Source organism: Schistocerca serialis, chromosome 5 (assembly GCF_023864345.2).
Source record: "Schistocerca serialis cubense isolate TAMUIC-IGC-003099 chromosome 5, iqSchSeri2.2, whole genome shotgun sequence".
NCBI classification, from domain to species: domain Eukaryota; kingdom Metazoa; phylum Arthropoda; class Insecta; order Orthoptera; family Acrididae; genus Schistocerca; species Schistocerca serialis.
The window spans coordinates 87,397,139-87,422,782 of NC_064642.1; the positions used below are offsets into that span (position 1 = coordinate 87,397,139).

The 25,644-nt window shown below is 40.1% G+C and overlaps 1 protein-coding gene across 2 annotated transcripts in view; it reads right to left on the bottom strand.

Annotated features, from left to right (window-relative positions):
* The window catches only part of LOC126481090 (proton-coupled amino acid transporter-like protein CG1139), a 136,383-nt gene that overhangs the window by 13,135 nt on the left and 97,604 nt on the right, over window positions 1-25,644 (bottom strand). For both annotated transcript variants that reach the window (XM_050104596.1, XM_050104597.1), the window contains exons 4-8: window positions 23,838-23,988; window positions 19,067-19,191; window positions 6,526-6,610; window positions 4,703-4,978; window positions 2,542-2,720 (exon numbers count right to left, since the gene is read on the bottom strand). In XM_050104596.1, the coding sequence (XP_049960553.1) occupies window positions 2,542-2,720; window positions 4,703-4,978; window positions 6,526-6,610; window positions 19,067-19,191; window positions 23,838-23,988 (816 nt within the window). The remainder of the gene's footprint in view (window positions 1-2,541; window positions 2,721-4,702; window positions 4,979-6,525; window positions 6,611-19,066; window positions 19,192-23,837; window positions 23,989-25,644) is intronic.

Genomic DNA, 25,644 nt, shown 5'->3' on the forward strand with positions numbered 1-25,644 from the left:
TGTGGAGTTTCACTGTTTACAGTTTATAGCTAGTTATTGATGATGGCGAAAAACTTGCAGAAATGTGTGTAATATTTGGGAACAAATGTATAAATACACCTTGGTGAATAGAGAATCATTATTAACTTGGTTGTTCAAAACACAGAAATATGGCCAAGGTTCTTGACAAAATCTTTCATAGTGGAATCTGAGATTATAGTGTTGGATCACATACTGGAAGATTCATCAAAAAGCACTTGTTAGTTTTCTCATCAAACCTACAATTTGAAGAATGCAGCATGGAGCTGCAACAACAATCCATCCATAAACAATGTGTGCAAGCAATAGGGCTAAATGATGTTGAACCGAGAGTTCAGTCTAGCCACCAGACTATGTTTACTGCTTACACTGTGGCTGTTTGAACATTGAACAGTTACCCTAACCTTTAGTTGTTGCTACAAGGCGTAAAATTGAATAAAATTGTCTCGGGCTACCAGCTGTATTGAGAGATTAGAATGCCACAAACTTTTGACCAAGCTCTCTGTAGCCATAGTCAAGTGGGTTGACAGCTGATGGGCTGATAGTATGCCCTGATGCCCTCTAGCAGCCAGGCGTGACATCATAGGTGCTCATGGCATAACTACATGTGGATATTCATTGATTCCACATTCGATGTGCATGCTTAAACCTTGTGATCGGTGGATCCCATGCCATGCTGAGCTGCAGGCTGCTGTCTGTATTAAGGGCATCGTCAGTGACTTTTATTTTGATGGTTTCTTTAAGTACACAGTCATTGAAGCGATTAGTGTGAGACAGAGCAGTGGTTTCATCACATTTGATGGTGTCTAATTTCTAGAGCATGCTCAGCTTAAGATTATTTTTTGGGGATGAATAGCTGATGAACTCTCTCACACTCCTTCCTACACTGTTCTAGAATGCACACTGTATATCTGACTTAAGTATTTTATAGATCCCAGGACAAACAATGTGCACTGTTGAACTATGCGGGAAGGAGCATACTATCAGGAAAAACTCACTTTAGTTGAGTATGTTCTAGAAAACTGTCACTGGATCATATGTGATGAAACCTCTGTTGTGGCTCACATTGAAGCTTCTGGTATTGTATAATTAAAGATTCCATCAAAATAAAAAAAAATCACTGACAACACCTTTAATAGAAACCATGACCTGCAGTGCAGTGTGGCACTGGATCCAGCAAATGTGAAGTTAAAGTGGGTTCATCAAATATAGAGCCAACATATACCAATATATGGTGATGTAATGCACACCGGTGATGTCACAGCCAGCAGCTAGGGTATATAATGGAAAACCAACAGCTCATCAGCAGTTATTCCATGTGACAATGGCCAAGGAAAGCTTGGTCAAAAGATTGTGGCATCTAACCACTTGATGCAGCTGGAAGCCCGAGAACATTTTTTCAATGTTACAGCTGCAAGACTCTGGATTCTTGGAAGGTGTAAAATGTTTATGTTAATAAAAAATACGTATATTCATTTCTGACCATTAGCTCTTTTATCTCAAAGTGCTCATTCTAGGCTCATGGGCTCATTTCCCATGAGCAGGATTTTTATCCAAAGGTTTCAGCCAACCTGTATGTAGGAACCTGTTGTATACTTTTCCAAAAATACTGTGGCACAATTTTATTTATCTGTACCCATTCCTGAATATGTACCACTTATTAAAGTACCAGTCTATACTTTCACATCTCTGTTCGTATTTTACCAAAACTGAGCACTGAAAATAAAAAAACAAAACGAGATGTGTCCCTAAAATCTTGAATCATTCATAGCATGTCTGTGTTTACCATTGAAGTAAATTACCAGTGTTGTATGATGATAATGCACTTAAGATATTTGGACTACAAAATGTAAGGAAAACGAATTCTGAGAAGGAAGATTACAGACAAACATTAATGCACCAATATAATCTGGAGGCCACACTGCTTTTTTGGATAACACTGCAGTACAATGTAAGGATTTTAAAGTGCTGCAGTTGGATAATGTTGATAATGAGCTACATACAATAATCAGAAAGTCCATGGTGCATTGCTGGTTTTTAGTGCCCAACGGTGGCCATGAGACACTATGGACTTGCAGTACTTCAGTGGACTGTTCAATCAACTGATATGTCAAGAGAAACTGAAGAATCACATTACATGTATCCATATGTTACAAAACTTAGTCTGTGTGATGTACAGTTGAAATGCAAAAACAAGATACTAGAAAAGCAGATTGGGTGATACAAAACAATCCTGTACTGTAACAGCAAAGCTAGTTTGAACAAGTAATGTAATTACAACATACAGAGGAAATGGTAATATTAAACATTACAGAAGTAGGTTATTTTGTCTTGTGAAGTAATTCATCATATACTGGTCAACTGATGTAAGAACATCTCGATATATTGTATACCTGGAATGAATTTTGCAACTTCAAATTATCTCCCATGCATCCTGGTTTAAAACCGAGTACCATAAATAATAGTCTTCTAGCAATAAAACAGTAAATAAGTGAAGAGGTGCATTTGATGTACAGTACTTACATTTCATCTTGTGGCAAGTTCAGGGTGACTGATCCTTTGACATCATCGCCATACTGGAGATAACCCAGGAAACCAACAGCCACCAGAAGGGAACAGACAATACTCATGCCCACATTGAGCACTCCAAGAGGCATCGAGAACTGGTGTGGCTTCTTCATCTGCATCTGCAGTGGAAGGATCTGTGGAATAGGTAGATGCTGCTCAATAATCATTGTGATGGAAAGCTTCAAGTCTTCTATCGTATGACATAACATGTCAGTGTAGTTGACACACCAACACACAACTTGGTTCATGTACACCAAATTAAAGAAACAGGATTCTGGGACATTGTCTGTACAGGATGTCTTCAGAAGTGAAAACATCTGAAATCAAGACAGAAAGTGGGAAGGCAATAAATGACAGTTTCTGTCAAAATAATTTCAATGACTTGGCTAAAAATAGACATATTGCCATTATATTGGTCTCCTTTTAAAGATGAAGGCTGGAAGTTTATACTATTGTTGCTCAGGTATTGTTCAGGCATTGTGGATTTTGGATGTCACAAACTGAACTTCTGATTTGGACCTTAAAAGTAAAGCTGTCATCAACCTGAGGGTTGGTTTGAACATCACAGTGGTTTAATAGGCATGGTCCTACTGAAGGTGGTATGCCCTTGCCCCCCCCCCCCCCCCCCCGCTCCCCTCTGGTCCTTAAACTGACTTAACCAGGCACTTATAGGGAGAACTACAGTGTAGGAATAAATCCAAGCAGTGGTGCATCTTGCCATTATTCACATTAACAAACATTACCAGAGTTTATAAAAATGATAAGTGAAAAATAACAGCCCTACAACAGACCTGAGACCCTTTGATTGGTAGTCTGCCACTTAGTCAATGAGCCACACATTTGGACCTTATATATTCAGAATGTATACAAAAACAGATGTTATTGCAGCCTTCTGAATGGCATGTCCATGTAGATCAGGTCTCAAGTTACTTTGCATCTCAACCTGGCAACACAAGTTTAAGATGTAGGTGACACACCAATTTGCTGTTCTGACGAAAAAAAAAAAAAAAAAAAAAAAAAAAAAAAAAAAAAAAAAAAAAAAAAAAAAAAGAAGATTTGAGGTGATAAAGGTGCAGCCTTAACCCCATATATGTTAATGTAAATTATAAAAATTGGAATGATAAATTCAAAGAAGACTCTCGAAACAGGTAGGTAACACAGCAGGTTTAAGAATTTCTGCAGAGAGTACTAAATTTACTACTTACAGAAAAAAATTCAACTAGCTTGTTACAGAAAGATATAGATCAAATAGAAAATCTTAAACAACTCAACTATATAGGTGAGAATCCAAGAAAATTGGTTAGAAAATTCTTTTATAAATGAAAATATACACAACATGGAAATGCTATATAGAACAAAAAATATTTACAATAAAAAGTACATATTAAGAATTGTAAAAGGAATATATTGGAGTATGTTAATCAGCCCTGAATGCTTGTATGCAAATCAGTGCTTGGCACTGAAATGTAGATTAGGTAAACTAGAAATAATAGAGGGAATTATCACAAGGAAAAAAATTGTTCAGTAAGGACTAGAGAAACCTGGAAAATAAGAAACACTGATGAAATACATCAACGTCTGAAAATAATAACAGAAACTATATGGAAAAGAAGACTGATATTTTTTAATGTTTATACAGGATGAATGACAATAGGCTGTCACAAAAAGATCTTCAAGTATATCTAGGAAAAGAAATTAACACAGTGGATATAAGAAGTTAAAGATTTAGAAGCACACAACATAAAAGCTGAAGAAGGAGCAAAAAGAGAGATTTTCAGATGGAAAATGTCACATTTAAAAGATTCCAAAGTGGAAGCAGTGAGAGAAGTGTTGGGAAGTGACCTGAAGACTGAAGGAAGAGTCACAATGAAAAGCTAAAAGAATTTTGGAGGAAAAGAGAAAGAGCCAATGTGAAGGAATTCAAATTGCCACATGATCCCTTGCTGGCAAGATCAGCAGGGGAAAAAAGATATGCAATATTCATTCACATACAGTTGTTTGTGGTCAATAACTTTTACACCCCTGCACAAACTTCCTGCCGTGAACTACTCCCAGAAAAGGTGAACAAAGAAACAGGTTATCAATAAATAGTGTGCACCTTTAATAGGTCTCTTACCAGTCCAATTCCTTCAAAGGAATAGATGGTGGTCCCAAAGAAGAGAGGCAGTTTGGCCCAGTCAAAGACGAAGAGCTCCCTCTCGGACATGCTCGGCAGATTCAGGGAAACCCGATAGAGGGTGGCCACAACACCGACTGCCATGAACACGTTGGCCAGTAGTGACACTGGCACCAGGAACTTAAGTGAGCGGATCCAACAGCTCAGCAATATGGGCACAAATGCCAGCGCCATGTGGATGTGCACATCCAATGGCGTCGCATACTCGTCGACCACCTGCAGAGAAAACAGGGTGTTACAAGAGGCACTGTGCTATCTAAACCTCTGAGCCTCTAGATCTTACTTAGGAAATACCATTTGCTCAGTGATCAGTCATACAGATGCAAGTTAACGCAAAAGACCTACTTTTGAAAAATTGCACAAAAAACTCCTTTCAGCCACCAAATAAATGTTAAAATGACAGATGCTGAAATACATGATAACAGAATAGAAAATTTACTAAAATCACTCAAGAGACAGAAGGCTAATGGATCTAATAAGATACATGTACTGTTATGATTATCCAACACAAATTGCTTTTCCCAAGTTGCAGTTTATGATTTGTCACTTTAACAATGTGGCACACTGAGGAATCATTCTTATTTACAAAATAACTCATTGGAAAGATGAACAATTTGTGCTTGTGTAGTATGAATGTTTTAGAGAATGAAAATCTCACCTGTTGGAAAGAATATGGATTCTGCAAAATGAATTTATGTGAAACTCGGATTGTTCTTTTAGTTCATGAGACCTAGAGAGTTAAAAGTAATTTCGCCCAGCATGATTCTGTGTTCCTTGAATTCCAGAAGATATTTGATAGTGTTCCACACTGTCTCGCAGTGAACAAAATATTAACTTAAAGAGATAGTCTTTTGCAGCTTTCTCAATTATTTACAAGTTTTCATGTTTTTGTACTGCACCATTCTTTCCAGAATCTTTGTATCCAATGTTCTGGCCTTTTGCTGAGGCCTTCTTCTGGAAACAGGTCACCCACTGTGATGCACTGTCAGAATTTCACAAATTCAATTTAAGGAGAATGTTTCCCATATTGATTCAAAGATTATGGAAAGAATGACGTGGTACGATATCCCAGTGATGCGGTACAAAATCCTGGTAACTTTTAACTTCACAATGTGAGCTTACAGAATATTGCACCATCTTTGTGAATGAGTTTTAGTCAATAGAAATAATTGCTCCATTCAAGATATGAAATAGGCCTATATGTAAAATTTGATGGATAATGTTGGAGGCTTCCTGAGGTTGTTCATCAATGACTCTGTTGTGTACAGGAAGGCATGACTCTAAAAGACTGGTGAAATGCAAAAAAACCTGCAGGGAACCGAATGACTCCAGAAGACATGTCAAAATGCAGGAAGAGATGCAGGGCATTGATGTTTAGTGCAGGAAATCACATTTGACTCACAGCATTAATAAATCTAAAGTTTTGAACATAAATAGGTGAAAGAAACCATTATTGTTTGAGTACATGAGTGCTGATCAGTAGAAATAATTATAACTGTTAAATATTTACTATTTTAGATCAGAAACGATTTAAAATGGAACAGTTAAAGAGAACAATTAGTAGATTAGTCAGCTGCAGGTCTGAGATTAATTAGAATAATTGTTAGAGCATGTAATTTACTCACTCTCAGGGGTGGATTCAAGTTTTGTGGGTTCATGGAGCCTTCTAAGTAAACAGTTTTGGTACTTCAGAAACTATTTTCTAGTATAAAATGGCGAGCTATAGATGACAAGATTTTAGAAAAAAAAGTGTGAACATGTACCTGCTTGATGCTGTTGGCGACAAACACAAAGTAGACACAGCAGAAGCCAAGCTGGGTTATGCAGAGGAAGACATCAACAAGCCACCTGAATCAAAAACATGTCATTAGAACCTGTGCTGAGAGAAGGCTGAATTGTGCCCACTGTATCACTCAGACTCACATCAGTGCTTGCCGTTAGGCAGCACCTCTGTTGGAGGGTTGCTGCAAACTTTTTAACACTGCTGGCATTAGTTTAGCCAAGAGATGAAATTCACACATTACACAAGGAACTTCCACATGTTGTTTACAGTGTTACATGAACATGCTCATATAGAAGTGTCAACAACACATGGAAGTTACCTAACTGTGATGTCATATACAACAGAAATCAGTAAAATTCATATAACGTAAAGTGGGGTTACTTCGATCCACTTTTGGAGACTTTTTCAAACAAAATCATATAATGCATACTGGTTTTGTAAAATGAATTTTGGAAATGAGATTAGTCTATTCTGAATGAATTTACAAAGCATATAATAACATACTAAGACACCAAAGATTATTTTTGATATTTTATGTTTTAATAATTGGTGCAAAGTAACCCCTTGATATAAATATTATTTTAAGACAGGAAAACAGCTTGGGACAATGTTATTCTCTTTAAAATTAGTTGTTACCTTACAAGATCATAATAAATCAACAATTATGTAATTTGGAAATGGAGGGACGAAAATAATAAAAATTCAGGGTTGTGCAACCTTTTTTTTTTTTTTAAATGTAAAAATAAGTAACAAGCATGAATAAAAGGTAGTATTTTTTTGTTATCAAAGAAAAGACCAGTGCTTCATTAGGTAAGCTGGTGTGTCAAAATGTCATTGACTATGCCAGAAATATATTCTGCACAATTTCATCACCCCCGACTAGCTCCTATATCATATCATTTATGAAAAAAGTACCTTTTTATTTACAGGCCATTTCCAGTTATCAAGAGATAGCATCATAATATTTATGGTTGCACCATATTCGATAAAACTTTCTCTAACACTAGGGTAATTTTTATTTTCATACAGAGTAACTACAAACACACTAAACTGCTTGCTTATTGGTTTCAGTTTCTCCCGTGATTTTGATTGGCCCTCTTCCTTCTCTGTAGATGCTGCTAACACTTCCATTTAATTTCTTCTGTATGAGTCCCAATCTTTGTCTGAACTTTCATTAAGAATTTGTTCTTCTAACGGGTCTTCATCAATAGAATAATGAAGCACTCTCAGGATTTTTCTCTTCGTAAGCTGTTTACAATTACCTGGCAATGATTAAGAAACATTTTGTGACATTTCAAGCAATTGTTCCACTTCTTATCAAATCCAGATGTTCTTTCAGATTTTCAATGCTGTAAACTGCTTATTGGTGAGATACTAGCTCCCATTTACACTTGTACCATACTCTAACAGCATTAATCTGTTAGCAGTAGTCATTTTCAATGTCACAAGATTCATCCCAAGCTGAGCAGGTCTAAAACAAAATAACCTTCACAGATGCTTTTGATTGTACAGTGATAAATAACATGTTGATTACAAGTTTGTGGGTATGAATTAGCCAGTAACTTACTTCCACATGTAAAAGTTTCTGGAGTGTTGACATCACAATGACAGTCATGTGATAACTAATTGAAGCCCTCGTGATGCTATGCTTTGAAATGTGTGTTGGTAAAGTAAAAATCCTATCTAAAAGATGACAGATTGACTTTATTATTAACATCTCCAACCTGGCTCATGATCTGGTCGACATACAGATAATTAATATCTTATTAAGTGATGGTATTGTGCCATGGACAAAAATAGAACTGCATTCTGAACCTGAGACATTTGCATGGTTACAGCATGTGTTCAAAATGTGAGCCATCCATCAACAGTGCATTTCTGCTCTGTTACAAATTACTCATCACTCCATGCTGCATGAGATGTATATCTGTCAGCTTCTCATCACTCCACTTCATTATCAACTTAGTGAACAAAAGTTTTTATTAATTGGAATTGCAGAGATAATGGACATGCCACCACAATGCATTATGAACTGTGGTTTTTGCCAATAGAATTTTCTGAATATGTTGCTTTAGGGTGGGGCCATTAGCTGGGATAGCCCTAATCAGTTCACACAATATGCTTGCCAGTAGTGTGGTCTGCTGAACTCAAAGAAAACTACCTTTTTTTTTTTTTGCACCTAAGAAAAAGCTATTTCATCATTAAGAGTGATGACTGGTGCTTACTGTAAAGACAATCTTTAGCATTGATTTTTACATGTTCCTAACACTTTTTGAAAACCTGCTTGAAATCGAGTGTACTAGTCCCAGTCCAGCCATTCCGATTTACCTGTTCTGTTTTCCTAACCATTTCATGTGAATACTGTGGTCATTCCTTCAAAAAGAGTCAATTTCCAACCCCTTCCTTATGCAGTCCAAAGCTGTCCATCATCCCTACTGTGGTTCTGGACACGATGTTAAACAGTTTCATTTGGTAGTGTTGAAAGTAGGCAAGAAATCCTGCACACTGAAACACTGAGTCAAGGCATGAATTCTGCTCAGTTGGTTAGACTGATGCCCACAAAAGACAAAGTTTGGATAGCAAATTTTGACATTTTTGGAAGGTCTGTGGTGTAAATTATGGTGTGATTTTATACATAGAAGTCAGTGAGATAGGGTTAATTTTGTTCCATTTGGCTCCAGATATATTTTGACTGTTTTAACAATAAGAACTGACAAATAAGAAACTATATAAGTTTCTGGATAAAACTTTAGGAGCGATTTCCTACCCCACTCCTGTCCAGGCTAAAGCTGTCCATCATTCATTCGTCCGTAATGCCTTTGTCATCTATGAGCCAAAAAGTATTTATTTTTCTGCTGCTGCCTCTCACATGTAATGATGAAAAATTTTTGCTGAGTAAATGGGAGAATGCTATGAATTGTGTACCAAACCTTTTATGGTAAACATACTGATACAGCAGTAGATCATGCTAACATATTCTACAGTCATTTCTTTAAGGAAGAGTGGTGCTAAAGTCACAGATTTCATATCACAACATTCATATAGGAAACCTCTTAGAGGGTTATTACTGGACATTCGGTATCACTAAATTAACTCTTCATAATTTCTGAGGTTTAAATCCAGTGTGACGAAATTTACCATTGATCAAGCAAAGTTTCAAAGAATTTGAATTGTGAGTGTTATGCCATATTGTTTAGCTTTTTGTTCTAGATGAACGAAAACAGATCATTACAATTTACTGTAGAAGCCTATAACTGCACAAGTGTATGTGTGTTTACACTATTTAGGAGAGAACTTGTATTACGGTCATAATTATATGTAGGCCTATTGCGCCAGACAGCTACAAAATACAGCATTGTGGGATGTGGATTAAGTCCCAGCTTCATTGGCAAGTGGCAAGTGCTGTACCAATGAAATACTTCAAAATTATTAGTGTTTTTAATGATAAAACACATCTGTCATTTGAAACTGAAGCAGTGACCCCCATGAAATTCCTGTAAACAATATCCATTTTAGATTGAAATTATATCGTGTAAATCTTGGAATCATCTAACGTATTATTTCCGGATACTGCAGTGTTTTGTGTATGCAAATAGTAATACATATCTTCTATAGCCCAACTCCTAATACGGCATTGCTTTCTGTAATTATATTCATACATTATATATGATTAAGTGAATGACATTAATTTATTTTCACAGTGCAAATGTTCATTCCTTGATTGCTAGCTGCAACAAACAATCAAGTGGCTTCCAATCATAAAATGTTATCTGCTCCAAGCGAAAAAAGTAAATTATCTGTGGATTGCCTTACCAGCAATTCTAGGATTTGAATCACTGAATTTATGTACAGTGCAACTGTACAATGGACAGAATCTACAGAATTTACAGCTTTAGTCCTTGCATATTTGGTAAGTACAAAGTTTACTTCTGAAAGTGTGTTGGAAATTTTGGATTTTAAAATGTATGGCTGCTTTCTAGGATATTTATTAAGCTGCCTATTTTATCTGTTATCACAAAGTCGTATAACAATAGTGTTGCTTGATGCTCAATACTGCATGAATGATGATGAATCAAATCGTAAGGCTGAATTAGTCATGTAGTAGCTGCAAACGCTGTTCTTGTTAATTTACAGAAAGAAAATGGCAATCACAATCAGGTTTGCTGTTTTCCCCCAAGCACTTTACATTATCACATGTGAGACCATGACTTGCTGGATTTAAGAATGCTTTCAATCTCCTGTTTCTACAACTTGCTGCATGAAGTTGTTTTTTTTTTTGAGGTTTCAACCTGTTAGTTCTTACTTAAGTTAAGAGATAACAAACACTGCCACCATTTTAGTCGTGACGGCAGTGCTTATTCCAATGCTGGCAATTACTTCTTCGTCTTTTGGATACCAAGTTTGTGCACTATTTGTATTGACTGGACTAATTTTGGTGGGCCTACATACATATTTGAATCCAGATCAGGTCAAAATTTTAGCTTACCTCGTAAAACCAACATAAGATATCCACAAACAGACAACAATTTAGCCCTTCAATTTTTTAGTATTACATCTTGGGCACAAGTCTACTTTGCCAGCCCATTACGATCTGTATGCAATATTTCTGTGGTATTCATAGTGAACAGATAAGAGCATAGGGAGTATTAGGGGTCTGTCTTTTTGCTGATTTCTGTCACTGCCATAATCCTCTATGTTGTAGTTAGGCAAAAAGTTTTGATCTGTCTATATATGGTTAAGCATTATGTGCTTATTTCTGGTTATGTAAATCCAATGTTATTGACTGAAATAGTCAGCGAGCTATCAGCACAAGATTGCAGTACTTCAGAATAATTTCTCCCTTCTACATCTACATGTACATAGGTACTCCACAAGTCACTGTATGGTGCATGGCAGAGGGTACCCTGTACCAGTACCTGTCATTTCCTTCCATGTTCCATTTGCAAATAGTGTGACTAAAAAACAACTGTCTGTATGCCTCTGTATCAGCCCTAATTTCTTGTATCTTATCTTCATGATCCTTATGCGCAATGTATGTTGGTGGCAGTCAGCTTCAAATGCCAGTTCTCAATAGTGTTTCTCAGAAAGAACATCGCCTTCCCTCCAGGGATTCCAATTTGAGTTCCTGAAGCATCTCTGTAACTATACTGTACTGTGTACCCCTTCAGGTCAGATACTAATTTTACAGTCTCTATCATGATTTTATTCCTGCACATTTTTAACGGAAAATTTAGCACTCTAGCAGATATCATTATTGGGTGTGTATATCCTGTAGGAAGTCGACAAACATTTGCAACAGTGATCTCAAAATGCATTACGGTACTGTTCATTTTGTGCATATATCTCTGTTGTCAAAATAGACCATGTGTAGCACCCAGAAGTGCGTGCAATCTTCCTGAAACCTCAGTACTTAGTGTTCTGTTGATAGAAGTACCATGTTATATTTGGAGCACATGTCTTTGACACTGTGTAGCAACATAAATGCTGGTACCCAGTTCACTGGTTTATATACAAAATGTAAAACTGAATTTCGCTTTAGACAGGAAAGTGGGTAGATTTACACATTTTAATATCAATTTATACATAAGTGGTACTTGAGTAGTTCATTCGTACTTTTTATAGTTAGTAGTGGCATGTCTGAACAAACGAAGTCAACTTTGTGGAAGATGCGTCTGCTTTGTATGGGACACTTGATTTTATGAATTACATATATTTCAAGGTTTGGCTGATACAGTATGTATACAGTTTATCGATTTCTGCTGCACTCCCGGCATCGTTTCCACGACGAAATGTTTGAATGAAATATAAGTGAAATAAAATTTCCGATCAGCGTGTTAGTGTCCAGATCTCACCAGAATTTTGAAATGGTACAGCAGAACTGTCGCAAATTTTTGTACTAATTTCGAAATAGTTAATTTTGTTCTTCTCCAGAAACCTGAAATACCCGATGTAATGAACGCTTGTTGAAGCAGAATCGAAAAGTAGTTTTTTTTTTTTTTTCACTTCGCGTCGGCAGTGTTGCAGTTAGGCAAGATACGAAGTGTATAGGCCTAATGGTTCTCTTCCTGTAATTTCCGTTCAGCAAGCAGGCTTGATTAGAGAAAAGGCAGTTCACACGGAAAACGTAATCACAATTTTTTTCTCGTCGTTATGACGAAAAATGCAGTCCGTTTCTCATCGCTGATATATAATATGTTTCTTCATTAATATTACTTTTCGCTCAACTGAGCTAATATGCAAGTCTTTTTTTCATAAGCTTTCTAATCAATGATGGAAAAATTAATGGTATTGTGTTGTTTTAAAAGACCAGCATCTACGAGCCGTCGTTGAGCTCGCCTTCTCAGTATCATTGGCAACAAAAGACTCGGCGGGCGAACCTCAGGCGGCCGAGGCGCTCGCTCGCCTCACGCGGAGGGAAAACCAATAATAATAATAATAATAACAACACAAACACTGACAAACAGAATTAAATTCTTCTGAAAGAATATTAACTACATTAAATAATAGTCCATTAAAGGCGTAGTGAAGTTAAGCGTTACCCGTGACTGCGCCATCGGCGGGGGCACCAACTCTAATGTCAACAAGTTGCGTCATTACAAGTGTGAAGACATCTAGTAGGCACAGAGAGATTGCTGCAGTTTGATGCCCAGTTTGGATAGAGATCACTAGCTGATATTCAAAGCATTTACAGTGCAGCCTCTGAAATTAGGCCTTAGGTGCGTAAGCGGATGGGTTATTGCTATTATGTCTTCGGTAAAACTCTAGTTATCGGTAATCTACTATTGCAAAGGCGAAAGTGTACTGCCTGGACGAAAAACGAAACGACAAAGATCAGTTTCTAAGCAACTATTTGAGATGGCGTCTTAGTGCGCTACTACTTTTCGATCTTGAACAGCGTCATTACTGTCTGATGTTATAAGGAACAAAACCCAATAATTAATCGCCAGTGGACGAACAGTTTACTACGGATGTGCAAATGCGGTCCGCCGTAAAATGCTTCGTTCGAGGTATGGCAACAAAGAAATGAGGCTGATTCTGCAGATTCATGATTTATCAAATGTGTCCATACATCATTTTGAGTCCACACACTCGTACTTCCGTTTTATTTATTTATTTATTTATTTTTTTTAACAGCATTCCTGTGTGTATAGTTTCCTGTGGCAATGAAGTTATGGTGTAATGCCCAGTCGATGGCAAAGTCATTACAGGTGGTTCACATGTTCGTAATGGGAAAGTTTGGAAAGGGAATTGGTCATGTGCTTTCCAAAGGCACCGTCCTAGCATTTGCCGTAAGTGATTTAGGGAAACTACGGAAAACCTAAATCTGAATAGTTAATCACTCAGTTTGAGAATCTGGATGAAGTTATCTTATTAAACGTTATCATTAAGACACTCCCTTCATTGAATACTAATGTAATATAGGAAGGATTCTAGGAAAGTGAAGCGCATCTGTATAGCAAATGCATGCAAGACGTTAGTGCGACCATTTCTAGATGGTGCAAATGGCTCTGAGCACTATGGGACTCAACTGCTGAGGTCATTAGTCCCCTAGAACTTAGAACTAGTTAAACCTAACTAACCTAAAGACATCACAAACATCCATGCCCGAGGCAGGATTCGAACCTGCGACCGTAGCGGTCTTGCGGTTCCAGACTGCAGCGCCTTTAACCGCACGGCCACTTCGGCCGGCACCATTTCTAGAGTTTTGTTCCGGGTTTGGGAGGCCTTATCAAGTAGGCTTGACAAGAGACATTGAATGAAGACAGAGACGCGCTGATCTTCTCGTAGCTGAAACAAAAGTGTAACAGAAATGCTTGAAGGACTTAAATTGGAATCTATAGAAGGAAAATGATTTAATTCCCGTGAAATTTTTTCTCGTGAAATCTTGTTGGGTAAATGTAGAGAATCTGTATTCGAACAACACTGCGCGACAGTTATGCCACCAGCATCATAAATCTCTCATAAAGATCATGAAAATAAGAGAGATCAGGGCGAGTAAAGAGGCATATGAACAGTCATTTTTCCCTCGCTCAGTATGCGAATGGAAAAGGACAGAGAAACGGCAGTATTGGTTCAGTGGCTTGCGAGGTATAGATGTAGTTCTAGATGTAATTGATCAGTTAATACTTAATTCCTCAGGTTCTAGACAATGTGGAAGGCTTGTTTTTTTTGCTTCTTTTCTATGTAAGTTTGGGTGCCTAGGTCCTTTGTATTTGTAACGAATTCTGCTTCTGATTGCAAGACCTCCTGCGTTTTTTAAGCTATATGGACCTTTTCTACTTCATGGCATACAGGACTTCATAAAAAAAGCAGCAATGGACTGACTGTATTTGCAATTGTAGGAAGTGTGTGTAGCTCTTAGAGTTAGTTTGGTGCTCCACTTTTCCATTCCACTTTCCGGAGGCAAAAGAGAAGACTAGCGCTGAGATGTAGGATCTAAATATTTTGTAATACTTACCTAATCTTCTACGACAGTTGAATTAGAGCTTGCAGCATGAGAGTCGTACCATAATAAGGTTAGTGTCGTTTAATTTAGTTCGCCAATATTACTCATCCGTTTTGTGTAATCAGGGAATGCTTATGTCATGTAGCTCTCCACTAACAAAATACACGATGCCGTCAGCTCGTCGCGCCACATGGCTACAACTTTTTTTCGGAACAGTCACAACAGACATTAAGAAGAGCCAAGGAAGAGACAACATGTGCTGAAGCACACACTCGCCAACTTTCCGTTGCACTGCATTGTTGTTACGTAGCTTTCTTGCGTCAATGCAAAAATTAACTAAAATCTTATCGAGGACATTATGGTAGGATTTCGCAAACATCGGGCATATTAGCTATTACAGTCACGTAAATGGCTCATATCACTGTTTCTAGTTTACACTTTTAAACATGGAGTTTCTCAAAAGAGATTATTAATAAAGATTGTGACGACTATTTCTTACACTTATTCGTGTGGGCTGTACGACGACCGATGTACAAAGTTTCAGAAACTTTATCACACACAGAGAATCTGATGCTTCATGTGAGAAAAGCAAACTCTTCGCAGACACATGAAGGAATGCATTCTGTAGGACGTAGCAGTAGACTTATCTAGCTATATCAGATGGAGCGTATAGGAGGAACTGCCTGTGACTTGCATTTTTACAAGTACTTATCCATTATCCACTTCGTAAGAGCGATTTTTTCTGAGCGCATACTGAAAGAGGTATTGTTTCTCAGAGTAATGTTCTGGCGGCAGAAAGGGCATCCGGCCATCCCTTAAATTAACCATGCGAAATTCACTAATAACCATGCCGATCCTACGCAGATGCGGGACAAAGGCACAAGAAAACAAGAAAATTCCGAGATATAAGACCCAGACGGCGATCTGATGAACTATGGATGGATGACATTAGAAAACATGCAAGACAAACATGGATGCATGTAGATGAAGACCGCCAGTGCACGTCCAAGTTTTGAGATGGCCTTTGTCCGGCAGCAGTTGACAAATGTCTGGTGATGTCACTTATCATTTGTGCAGTTAACTTTCTCAGCGCCCCCTTTGTGAGTCTACGTAATTCGCTTAATGTGACCGATACAGGTCAAATGAAGCTTTTGTGTTCAAAGAGGGACGCAATAACCGAAAAAAAATCTGAGGATTAAGGAAAATATAACAAGTGGTTGGTCGCAAACTGCGCAACCTTGTATTCAGTATGTGGAAACACACTGTCATGCCAAAGTAACTGCCGACCTTGTCCTAGAATCATGTTCTCAACTTTCCATGTTGGGGAGATTTGTGAGTCATACCAGCCTTAGATATTCTGACCAACCGTTTCAATGGACGCCGGTCCGTCACGTTTCACCGCACCTGGTTATTCCTTTGCTTTACAAATTATTCGCCGCGCTATTCGACAGTCATTACGGTATTTTCACGTTTCTACCTGAACGATGTCACAAGTGGGACGATTTTCCAAATCTGGATAATAAATCACCATTTAAAAAACGGTACCACCTCTCCATTTGACAAGAAATGTAAAGTCTAACAAAATCGATTCCTGATACACCGCCTACAGCTGTTTATCGATATCCAGCTTCCAGAATCCCCACATAATGCTGAATGGTTTCTTGGTGAGTCGCATCTACGACTGTTTCCGGTTGCCAAACGTTGAAGCAACCAGTTCAGCGTATATTTTCACAGACTTGTGACATCTTTCATGTTCCAAAATTAGGTATCGCGTCTTGATATCAAATACGGAATCAGAAAAAAAACGTACAAGTTAAATGGTTCAAATGACTTTGAGCACTATTGGACTTAACTTCTGAGGTCATCAAAAGGTTCAAATGGCTCTGAGCACTATGAGACTCAACTGCTGAGGTCATAAGTCCCCTAGAACTTAGAACTACTTAAACCGAACTAACCTAAGGACAACACACACATCCATGCCCGAGGCAGGATTCGAACCTGCGACCGTAGCGATTCCAGACTGTAGCGCCTAGAACCGCTCGGCCACCCCGGCCGGCACCGGACAAGTGCTAGGACGACTTACGCTCTAACATATAGAGATAGTTTACTTATAGGTTTTGACGAATGAGTTTGCGGGTATCAAAATGTGTGTCATAAATGGCCTTATCTTTTAATTGCATTGACTTATAAGCCTACATTTTTCGCACCGCCAAGGGGCCGTAGACGTTAGTATTTGACACAAATTTCAACTTGATACCTCTACCCGCTCCTGAGAAAAAGGGGTCTTAACAGACGGACAGCAAAGTGATCCAATACTGAGGTACAGAACCCTAAAAATGCCATCAAATCAGTCACAAAACAGGAACGTAGCATAAACCGCTGTATGATAATACTACAATGAGATAGGAGTGGCGAATGGGGGTCTTTACCCCTACTTGAAACTGAACAAGGTTACTGTCGAAGTGAGCACGAAATTTTTTCGAAAGATTGATATCGTAAACGACTAAGAGAACCAGTTTCAGCATTCAGTGCTAAGAGGACAAGTGTAGACTACAAATCCAAATACCTGGGGGATTGAAATCTTAGACTGTCCCACATTTTTTTCTGTCACATTTCAGTTCTTTCATTTCTGGCAGTAATTAGTTACAGTGAAAGTGCCACATTATACCATGGTTCATACTATTATATACTGTCGTATATCTTGTAACTGTCACCAAGAAACTGTGTAATTTTTAAGGAACAACAAATAGGCTAGTGCTAAGTCATTCTAGGAAATCTCATTTCTTGGCAACATCAGAAATGGAACGCAGCACTCCCGTCCAAAACTTCTCCACAGAAGATAAAATGAGGAATGTCATAGGTCAGTCTGCTGTTGGCATTTGTGAGCATTAGCTCAAAAGAAGAAGGCTAGACAAAGGTTCATGAAGGGTAATTATGGGGAAAACACGGAAAACTCTAATCGCAATGTACGGTTACTTGAAATCATGAATTCTAATTGTTATCAGTTCAATTTCTCAGTACGACTAGGTGATGGAATGCTACGCCATAGTGGACAGATGATAGTGAAATATTTGAGGAAACATACCGATGTTCTCAGTACTACTCTCCCACTTACGTTAGAGACGTACAGTCTGTTGCCACAAACGAGTCTTTTCTTAACCTCCTAAGAACCTCTTAGCGATAGTTTTTAGAAACTGACTTCAAGTATCTTGAATGCGACGCTGACACAAAAACAGAGCAGCTGATAATACCCGACAAAATTATAAGCAGACGACATCTGAAGTATCCGTACGCGAGACAACAAGCACAAACACGAGAAACAGAGCTATCTCGCGTGCAAACGATTTTAGATGGAATCAGGTTTTTGCTCACGCGGACTTCATAGGAAACATCGAGAGAAAAGTGAAGTCCACGGCAGACCAACTTCTGAAAATTTTGAAATGGGACAATGATTTTGAATTGTACGTCTTCCGAATGATGGGGTTTGCAAGCCATCTGATGCGACTTGTCACCCACGTGAGAATACTGATCTGACCCAATAAAAATGCCAGGTGGTGAGGCTGTCAAGCGTAGGATTTTTCTTGGCATTCTCAAAAATTTACGTGTGAAACGCAATATAAAACTATTTTAAAGAGATAATTGTGTTTCAGCTTGGCAAAGCAGGAACTTCAGCACCAAAGGATTCCGCCGAATTGATCAGGGAAAGCAGTGACGGTTGGGGATAAACAAGCCTATTACAGCTAACAAATCTGAGAAAAAATTATCGAATCAGACAACAGGATTAGCAACTGCTTTGGCTCTTATATTCGTGTAGATAATGCGGTGCGTTCGACCCTGAAAAGAACGACTGACCACGAGTCTTTTATATTTTGGATCAGATCGCAATTCCGAGCTTTACTTGGAGGGATGGCCGTAAACTTTATTACAGTAACAGTCAGTTAAAAGTGGAAGTTTCAGATGAAATTGTCACAGTTATTTTCTCCCCTCGTCACCTCAGTAGACTGGAGCGGCAGGGAAAAGACGGTGGTAATGTTAGCGTGTTGTAGGCGGATTGTGAGACGTTGTCGGACCTTACCTTGCGAAGCGGGCGTACTTCCGCAAACGCAGCGGGCCAGCCTGGAAGCAGAACTCCACAGTCTCGGCGAAGGCAGGCTGCCGGGGCAGCTTCATGCGTTCTCCCATCTCTCGCGACGCGGCCATCTGCAAACAAACAAATGAAATACGTCAGCTCAAGGATCGGCGTTTATTAAAATCGCTTGGAAATATACTAGAGCGATTAAAGCAATATGAGAACAAAAGCTGCTTCAGTACTGCATGAGAAAAGTGCAAATGTACGAGAAATTCCTTTACTGAGGTCTTCTACCATTCCTCGATGGACGGCGGCGCGCACGTACCGAGAATACAGTGTTGGATCCATCATACCGAGCGCGGTCGTGTTGTGTGCAAGACGCTTCTGCATCGAAATTGAAACCCTCGGCCGGCAAAAAGATAGAGATTTCTACCAATCACATAATTTTTTCTAAGCCTTTACAAACTTCACAAAATTTTGCGATCGTGACTTCTTGGTTCAAAATTTTAGACAATATTTACAACACTTCCCGTTATCTGGTTAAACACCGAGTGGCTAACATTAATGGGAAAGCGATGCACCGGCCCCTGTGGCCGAGCGGTTCTAGGCGCTTCAGTCTGGAACCGCGCGACCGCTACGGTCGCAGGTTCGAATCCTGCCTCGGGCATGGATGTGTGTGATGTCCTTAGGTTAGTTAGGTTTAAGTAGTTCTAAGTTCTAGGGGACTGATGACCTCAGAAGTTAAGTCCCATAGTGCTCAGAGCCATTTGAACCATTTTTGAAAGCGATGCGGTGTGTTTATCTCCGTACAGTCCTGGCAGAATTGGGTTGCCACAGACTAACATTCAAATCGACGGTGGTCTGACTTGCAGTAGACAGTTGATCGCCCCGTGGAGACGACGTGACGTCCGTTCATGAAACACTTGTGGCCGTCCTGTGCGGTGGTTTACGCCTGAAGAAACGTTGTCTCTGCAAGACTGAAAATCCACGTTAGACACTACCGACCTCGAAAGCCGAAATTCTCGTGCAATCCTGAATAACCACCTTTTGCACCGGGAGACGCTGCGAGACGTGCAGCAAGAGTCATTGTGGTTCTGAAAGATACTGATAGGGGTATGGAGCCCTGCAGACTTCAGTGCGCTAGATTTCTCGTTTGAGAACCCGTTATGCGAACAGCCCGATCGAGTTGGTCCCATAGATTCGTGACTGGCTTTAAATACCAGAAGTTTGGTTCAAAAATGTGTGTATTCCTAAGGGACCAAACTGCTGAGGTCATCGGTCCCTAGACTTACACACTACTAAAACTAACTTATGCTAAGAACAACACATACATCCATGTCCGAGGGAGGACTCGAACCTCCGGCGGAAGGGCTGCGCAATCCGTGACATGGCTTCTCACACCGCGTGGCCACTGCGCGCGGCGGAGTTTGGTGGCCAGAGAAGTGCGGTATACTCATTCTGGTGCTCTTCGAACTACGCACGTATATTGCGAGCTGTGTGACATGTTGCATTGCCCGGCTGGTAGATGCCCTCGTGCTGAGGAAAAACAAGCTGCATGTAGGAGTGGACATGGTCCCCAAGGATAGATGCATACTTGTGTTGATCCATTGTGCTACATCTACATCTACATACATACCCCGCAATCCACCATACGGTGCGTGGCGGAGGGTACCTCGTGCCACAACTAGCATCTTCTCTCCCTGTTCCACTCCCAAACAGAAGGGAAAAATGACTGCCTATATGCCTCTGTACGAGCCCTATCTCTCTTATCTTTGTGGTCTTTCCGCGAAATGTAAGTTGGCGGCAGTAAAATTGTACTGTAGTCAGCCTCAAATGCTGATTCTCTAAATTTCCTCAGTAGCGATTCACGAAATGAACGTCTCCTTCCCTCTACAGACTCCCACCCGAGTTCCTGAAGCATTACCGTAACACTCGCGTGATGATCAAACCTACCAGTAACAAATCTAGCAGCCCGCCTCTGAATTGCTTCTATGTCCTCCCTCAATCCGACCTGATAGGGATCCCAAACGCTCGAGCAGTACTCAAGAATAGATCGTATTAGTGTTTTATAAGCGGTCTCCTTTACAGATGAACCACATCTTCCCAAAATTCTACCAATGAACCGAAGACGACTATCCACCTTCCCCACAACTGCCATTACATGCTTGTCCCACTTCATATCGCTCTGCAGTGTTACGCCCAAATATTTAATCGACGTGACTGTGTCAAGCGCTACACTACTAGTGGAGTATTCAAACATTACAGGATTCTTTTTCCTATTCATCTGCATTAATTTACATTTATCTATATTTAGAGTTAGCTGCCATTCTTTTCACCAATCACAAATCCTGTCCAAGTCATCTTGTATCCTCCTACAGTCACTCAACGACGACACCTTCCCATACGCCACAGCATCAGCAGCAAACAGCCGCACATTGCTATCCACCCAATCCAAAAGATCATTTATGTAGGCAGAAAACAACAGCGGACCTACCACACTTCCCTGGGGCACTCCAGATGATACCCTCACCTCCCATGAACACTCACCATCGAGGACAACGTACTGGGTTCTATTACTTAAGAACGAGCCACTCACCTTTCGGAACTACGATATCACCCAGAGAATGCCACGAAATATTCCTCAGACTGTAACATTCCCTTCTCGGGCCTGGACCCTTTGCTTTCAGACTTTTCACACCGTACACATCAACGGCCATCTGTTCGATGGAGCACAAAACGCGATTCATCTGAAAAGGTCACCTATTGTCACTCAGTGGACGTCGAGTTACGGTATTTGCGTGCAAATCCAGCCTTCGTCGCCGATGAACGGTAGTCAACGTGGGCGCATGAACCATGCGACTGCTACGGAGGCCCATACGAAGCAATGTCTGCTGAATTGTTGGTAGCCCTTGGTTCATCTGCACGGTCAGTTGCCCAGCCGTTACCCGTCTATTCGTTCGTACGCATCTCCGCAGCCGTTGTTCACCCCTGTCGTCCACGGTCTGTGTGGTGTACCGCAGCTGCTTCGGTATCGGTTTTGGATTGCGCCAGTTTGTCATGCACGGTATAATTAACCACGGCGGCACGCGATCTGTTTACAAACTTCGCCGTTTCGGAGATGCTTCCACACTCGGCTCGAAAGCCAGTGATCACGCCTTTTTCGATGTCAGATCAATCGCTCCGTTCCCTTATTACGACACGATCACACTGTTTCCGCGTCTCACCGACACGTTTGATGTACCCTCCACCGATAGTACTGCCACCTTTCGTCTGAGAGTGTTATTGCACGTTGACACTTAACACAGGCGTTGGTCACATTAATGTGGCTGGACCATGACGACATAAGTGTCTTGCATCGATTATCACCACACGTTCAAAGACTGTGTACTCGCGACGTAGTGACATGCTCACTACACCTGTATACGGTACATGTTACACTGATACCGTGTCTATACTCGCACCATACCCTACATCTAGTCGAAATATGCGGGTGTCATATACGCATACACGACGCATCTTTACAGGGGACAACCCTTCCGTTGACTTTTGGCCGTTCAGTTTACTTCGTAAGCATTTATGAAATTGATGACAGTGCAATATTATACTCACACAGAAATTCCAAACTGTAATATTTCCTGGCCGAATTTTATTCAAAGTCGATGTCTGTTTCCACAGCGCCGTATCACAGAGCTCTGAGCATTTGAAAATAAAAACTCATTTTCTACATCTACATGGATACTGTGCAAATCACATTTAAGTGCCTGGCAGAGGGTTCATCGAACCACCTTCACAATTCTCTATTATTCCAATCTCGTATAGCGCGCGGGAAGAATGAACACCTATATCTTTCCGTACGAGATCTGATTTCCCTTATTTTATCTTGGTGATCGTTCCTCCTTATGTAAGTCGGTGTCAACAAAATATTTTCGCATTCGGAGGAGAAAGTTGGTGATTGGAATTTCGTGAAAAGATTCCGTCGCAACGAAAAAGCCTTTCTTTTAATGATGTCCATCCCAAATCCTGTATCATTTCTGTAACACTCTCTCCCATATTTCGCAATGTTTTTAAAAATGTCACTGACACGAATTGTTGCAGCTCGTAGACTTTAAAAACCGCGTTTCCAAAATCTAAGAGTACTCGATGTGATAATAAACAAACGAGCGGCGTGATGCAGCGTTTTATTGCAACGGGCTCGTATTGGAGAGGAGATGGTTTCAAATGTCCATGTGGCCAGATTTATCTAAGTTTTCAGTGGTTTCTCTGAATGGCAAAAGCGGTGTTTGTTCTTCAACAAGACTAGTGTTAGATTCTCTTCTCATACCTACGCAATCTGAGTTTGTGCTCAAATCCAAATATTTCGATGGGATTCTTATCTTTTCTTTGACAACAGATCTGCTAGGTATAACAATAATGAGACATCCACGGCCACTTCTTGACTATTACCTGTTCGCCCCCGTCGAACCTGCAGCTGGAAATTATTTGTACTTTTTAACCAACGTCTGAAAGGATTTCCTTAGACCAAAGGGGCGAAATACAGCAGTAATGATCAGGGAGAGACTCTTAGAAGCTGCCGCGACAAGTACACAGAAACTCCGGCTGCGGACTTGACTCCAGCCGCCATGGACAGTGGAAGAAGAATATTCGTCAACATTAGCTACTCGTCTTGGCGGAACGTCAGAGAAACTGCTAAACGACCGTCAGCCGAAATGGCAACACGTCAGGCCAGCTGCGTATTGAAACACTGTTTAGGGACTCATAGCTTGGATCGGCTACTTACCAGTATGTGCTGACTGTGGACGCAGATGAAACCCAGTACGATGGTGCCAATGGTTCCCAAGACCAGACCAGCGTTCTTAAAAGCGTCACCCATGGCGAACATTCCTGAACCGATCTCGCCCTTGAGAAGATGGATCAAAGACTCCAGGTACCTGCACATATCCATTGCACCCGCATTAACCCTTTCTGGCACTTAAACCAACACGTCTGGATCTGAAAGAAATGGTTAGGAGAACACAAGACAAGAAACAATGCCAATAAAAGAGCAATGCCTTTGACTGTTACAGATTATTGTTGGTGGAAAAAATTCTTATGGAAATGAAATAACGTCTTCACGAGGAAGATTATGCGTGCAGCGATAGTAGACAATTATTGTAGCAAAGTACTGAAGTAGAACAGTGACACGAAATGTACATTTTTGTCTGACATTTAGCATGCAGATGCAAAGAAGAAAAATCATTTCGTTTAGAGTCAATGTCCACATTTTTCGATATTCTTGTTTCAGATTGTGATATATACCTATCACTAGTGTAGTGTATGCCTATCAGTAGCTTTTGTGGTTTTGTAGAAAGCACTACAGTGAATGCTTCCAGTGTTTACTATTTGTTACTCATTCTGTGTGACCAGAGACATTAACAAATAAATGATTTCCGTCTATTTCAACTAATGTAGTGTTTTACTTGTTCCCAACAGCGACGGATATATATATTATTCGTATGCGTAGTGCAGAGAAAAATATTCTTAAGTGGCCCACAGATGATCCAAAATATTTTGCAGTTACCATATGCGACGTTATCGATGCTTCCTCAAAACATTTCAGTGATCTCTGAATTTCGTTCACTATTTTATTCGCAATTATTGTAGAAGGTAAGACTCTCACTGAAAAAGTGCATAGCAATAACAACAGTTCTGATGTTATTCTTGCATGATTCTGCAATTTTATATGCTGACTGTTACTTGTACAAATCCCTCGCTTTCCTTCTCTGATCGGTTCTACATTTCGTTTCTAATCGGCATGTAATCAGCAGCACGTTTTCTGTGTGCCTCATAAAATCATCAAAACGTAACAGTGACATTACTAACCTACCTCTGCTCTGCAATACACAATTAAGTGCCTTACAGAGGGTTCATCTAACCACCTTCAAGCTATTTGTCTACCGTTCTACTCTCGAACGGGGCGCAGGAGAAATGAGCACTTAAATCTTTCTGTACGAGCTGGTCTTTGGCAACGACAACTTATATTCTTCCGTTAATCGTCAGGCTCTCGAAAGGAAATATACACGGATGAGCTAAAACATTACGACTACTGTCCACAGCGAGACTGATACCACTTGATGGCGTTGCAGGCACGTTGAATAGATACAGATAGCATATTTGTGGAGCAGAAACGCAGGGAGAAACAATGTAGAGACAATACGAGCCACAAATGGGGAAATCCAGTGACATAAGCGTCTATGACAAAGGGCAGGATGTTTGACCCGGCGCCTAGGAACAAGCATCACGGAAACGGCGAAAATGGTCGGTTGCTTGCGTGCTGCTGTCTTGAGTATCTGTGGAAAGTGGTCGGAAGACCGTGAAACCGCGAGTAGGAGACAAGCTGTCGGGCGTCCACACTTCATCACAGAAGGTGACTTCCCTGCTTGTAAGACAGGATAGGTGATGATCTGTGGCTAATCTGACGACATAGTACAAATGCTGGTTCAGGCACAAGTGTTTTGGAGCACGCTGTTCAGCTCACATCGCTGAAGTGGGTCTCCACAGCAGACGACATACTGACTCAACGACATCGCCAATTACGGTTGTAGTGG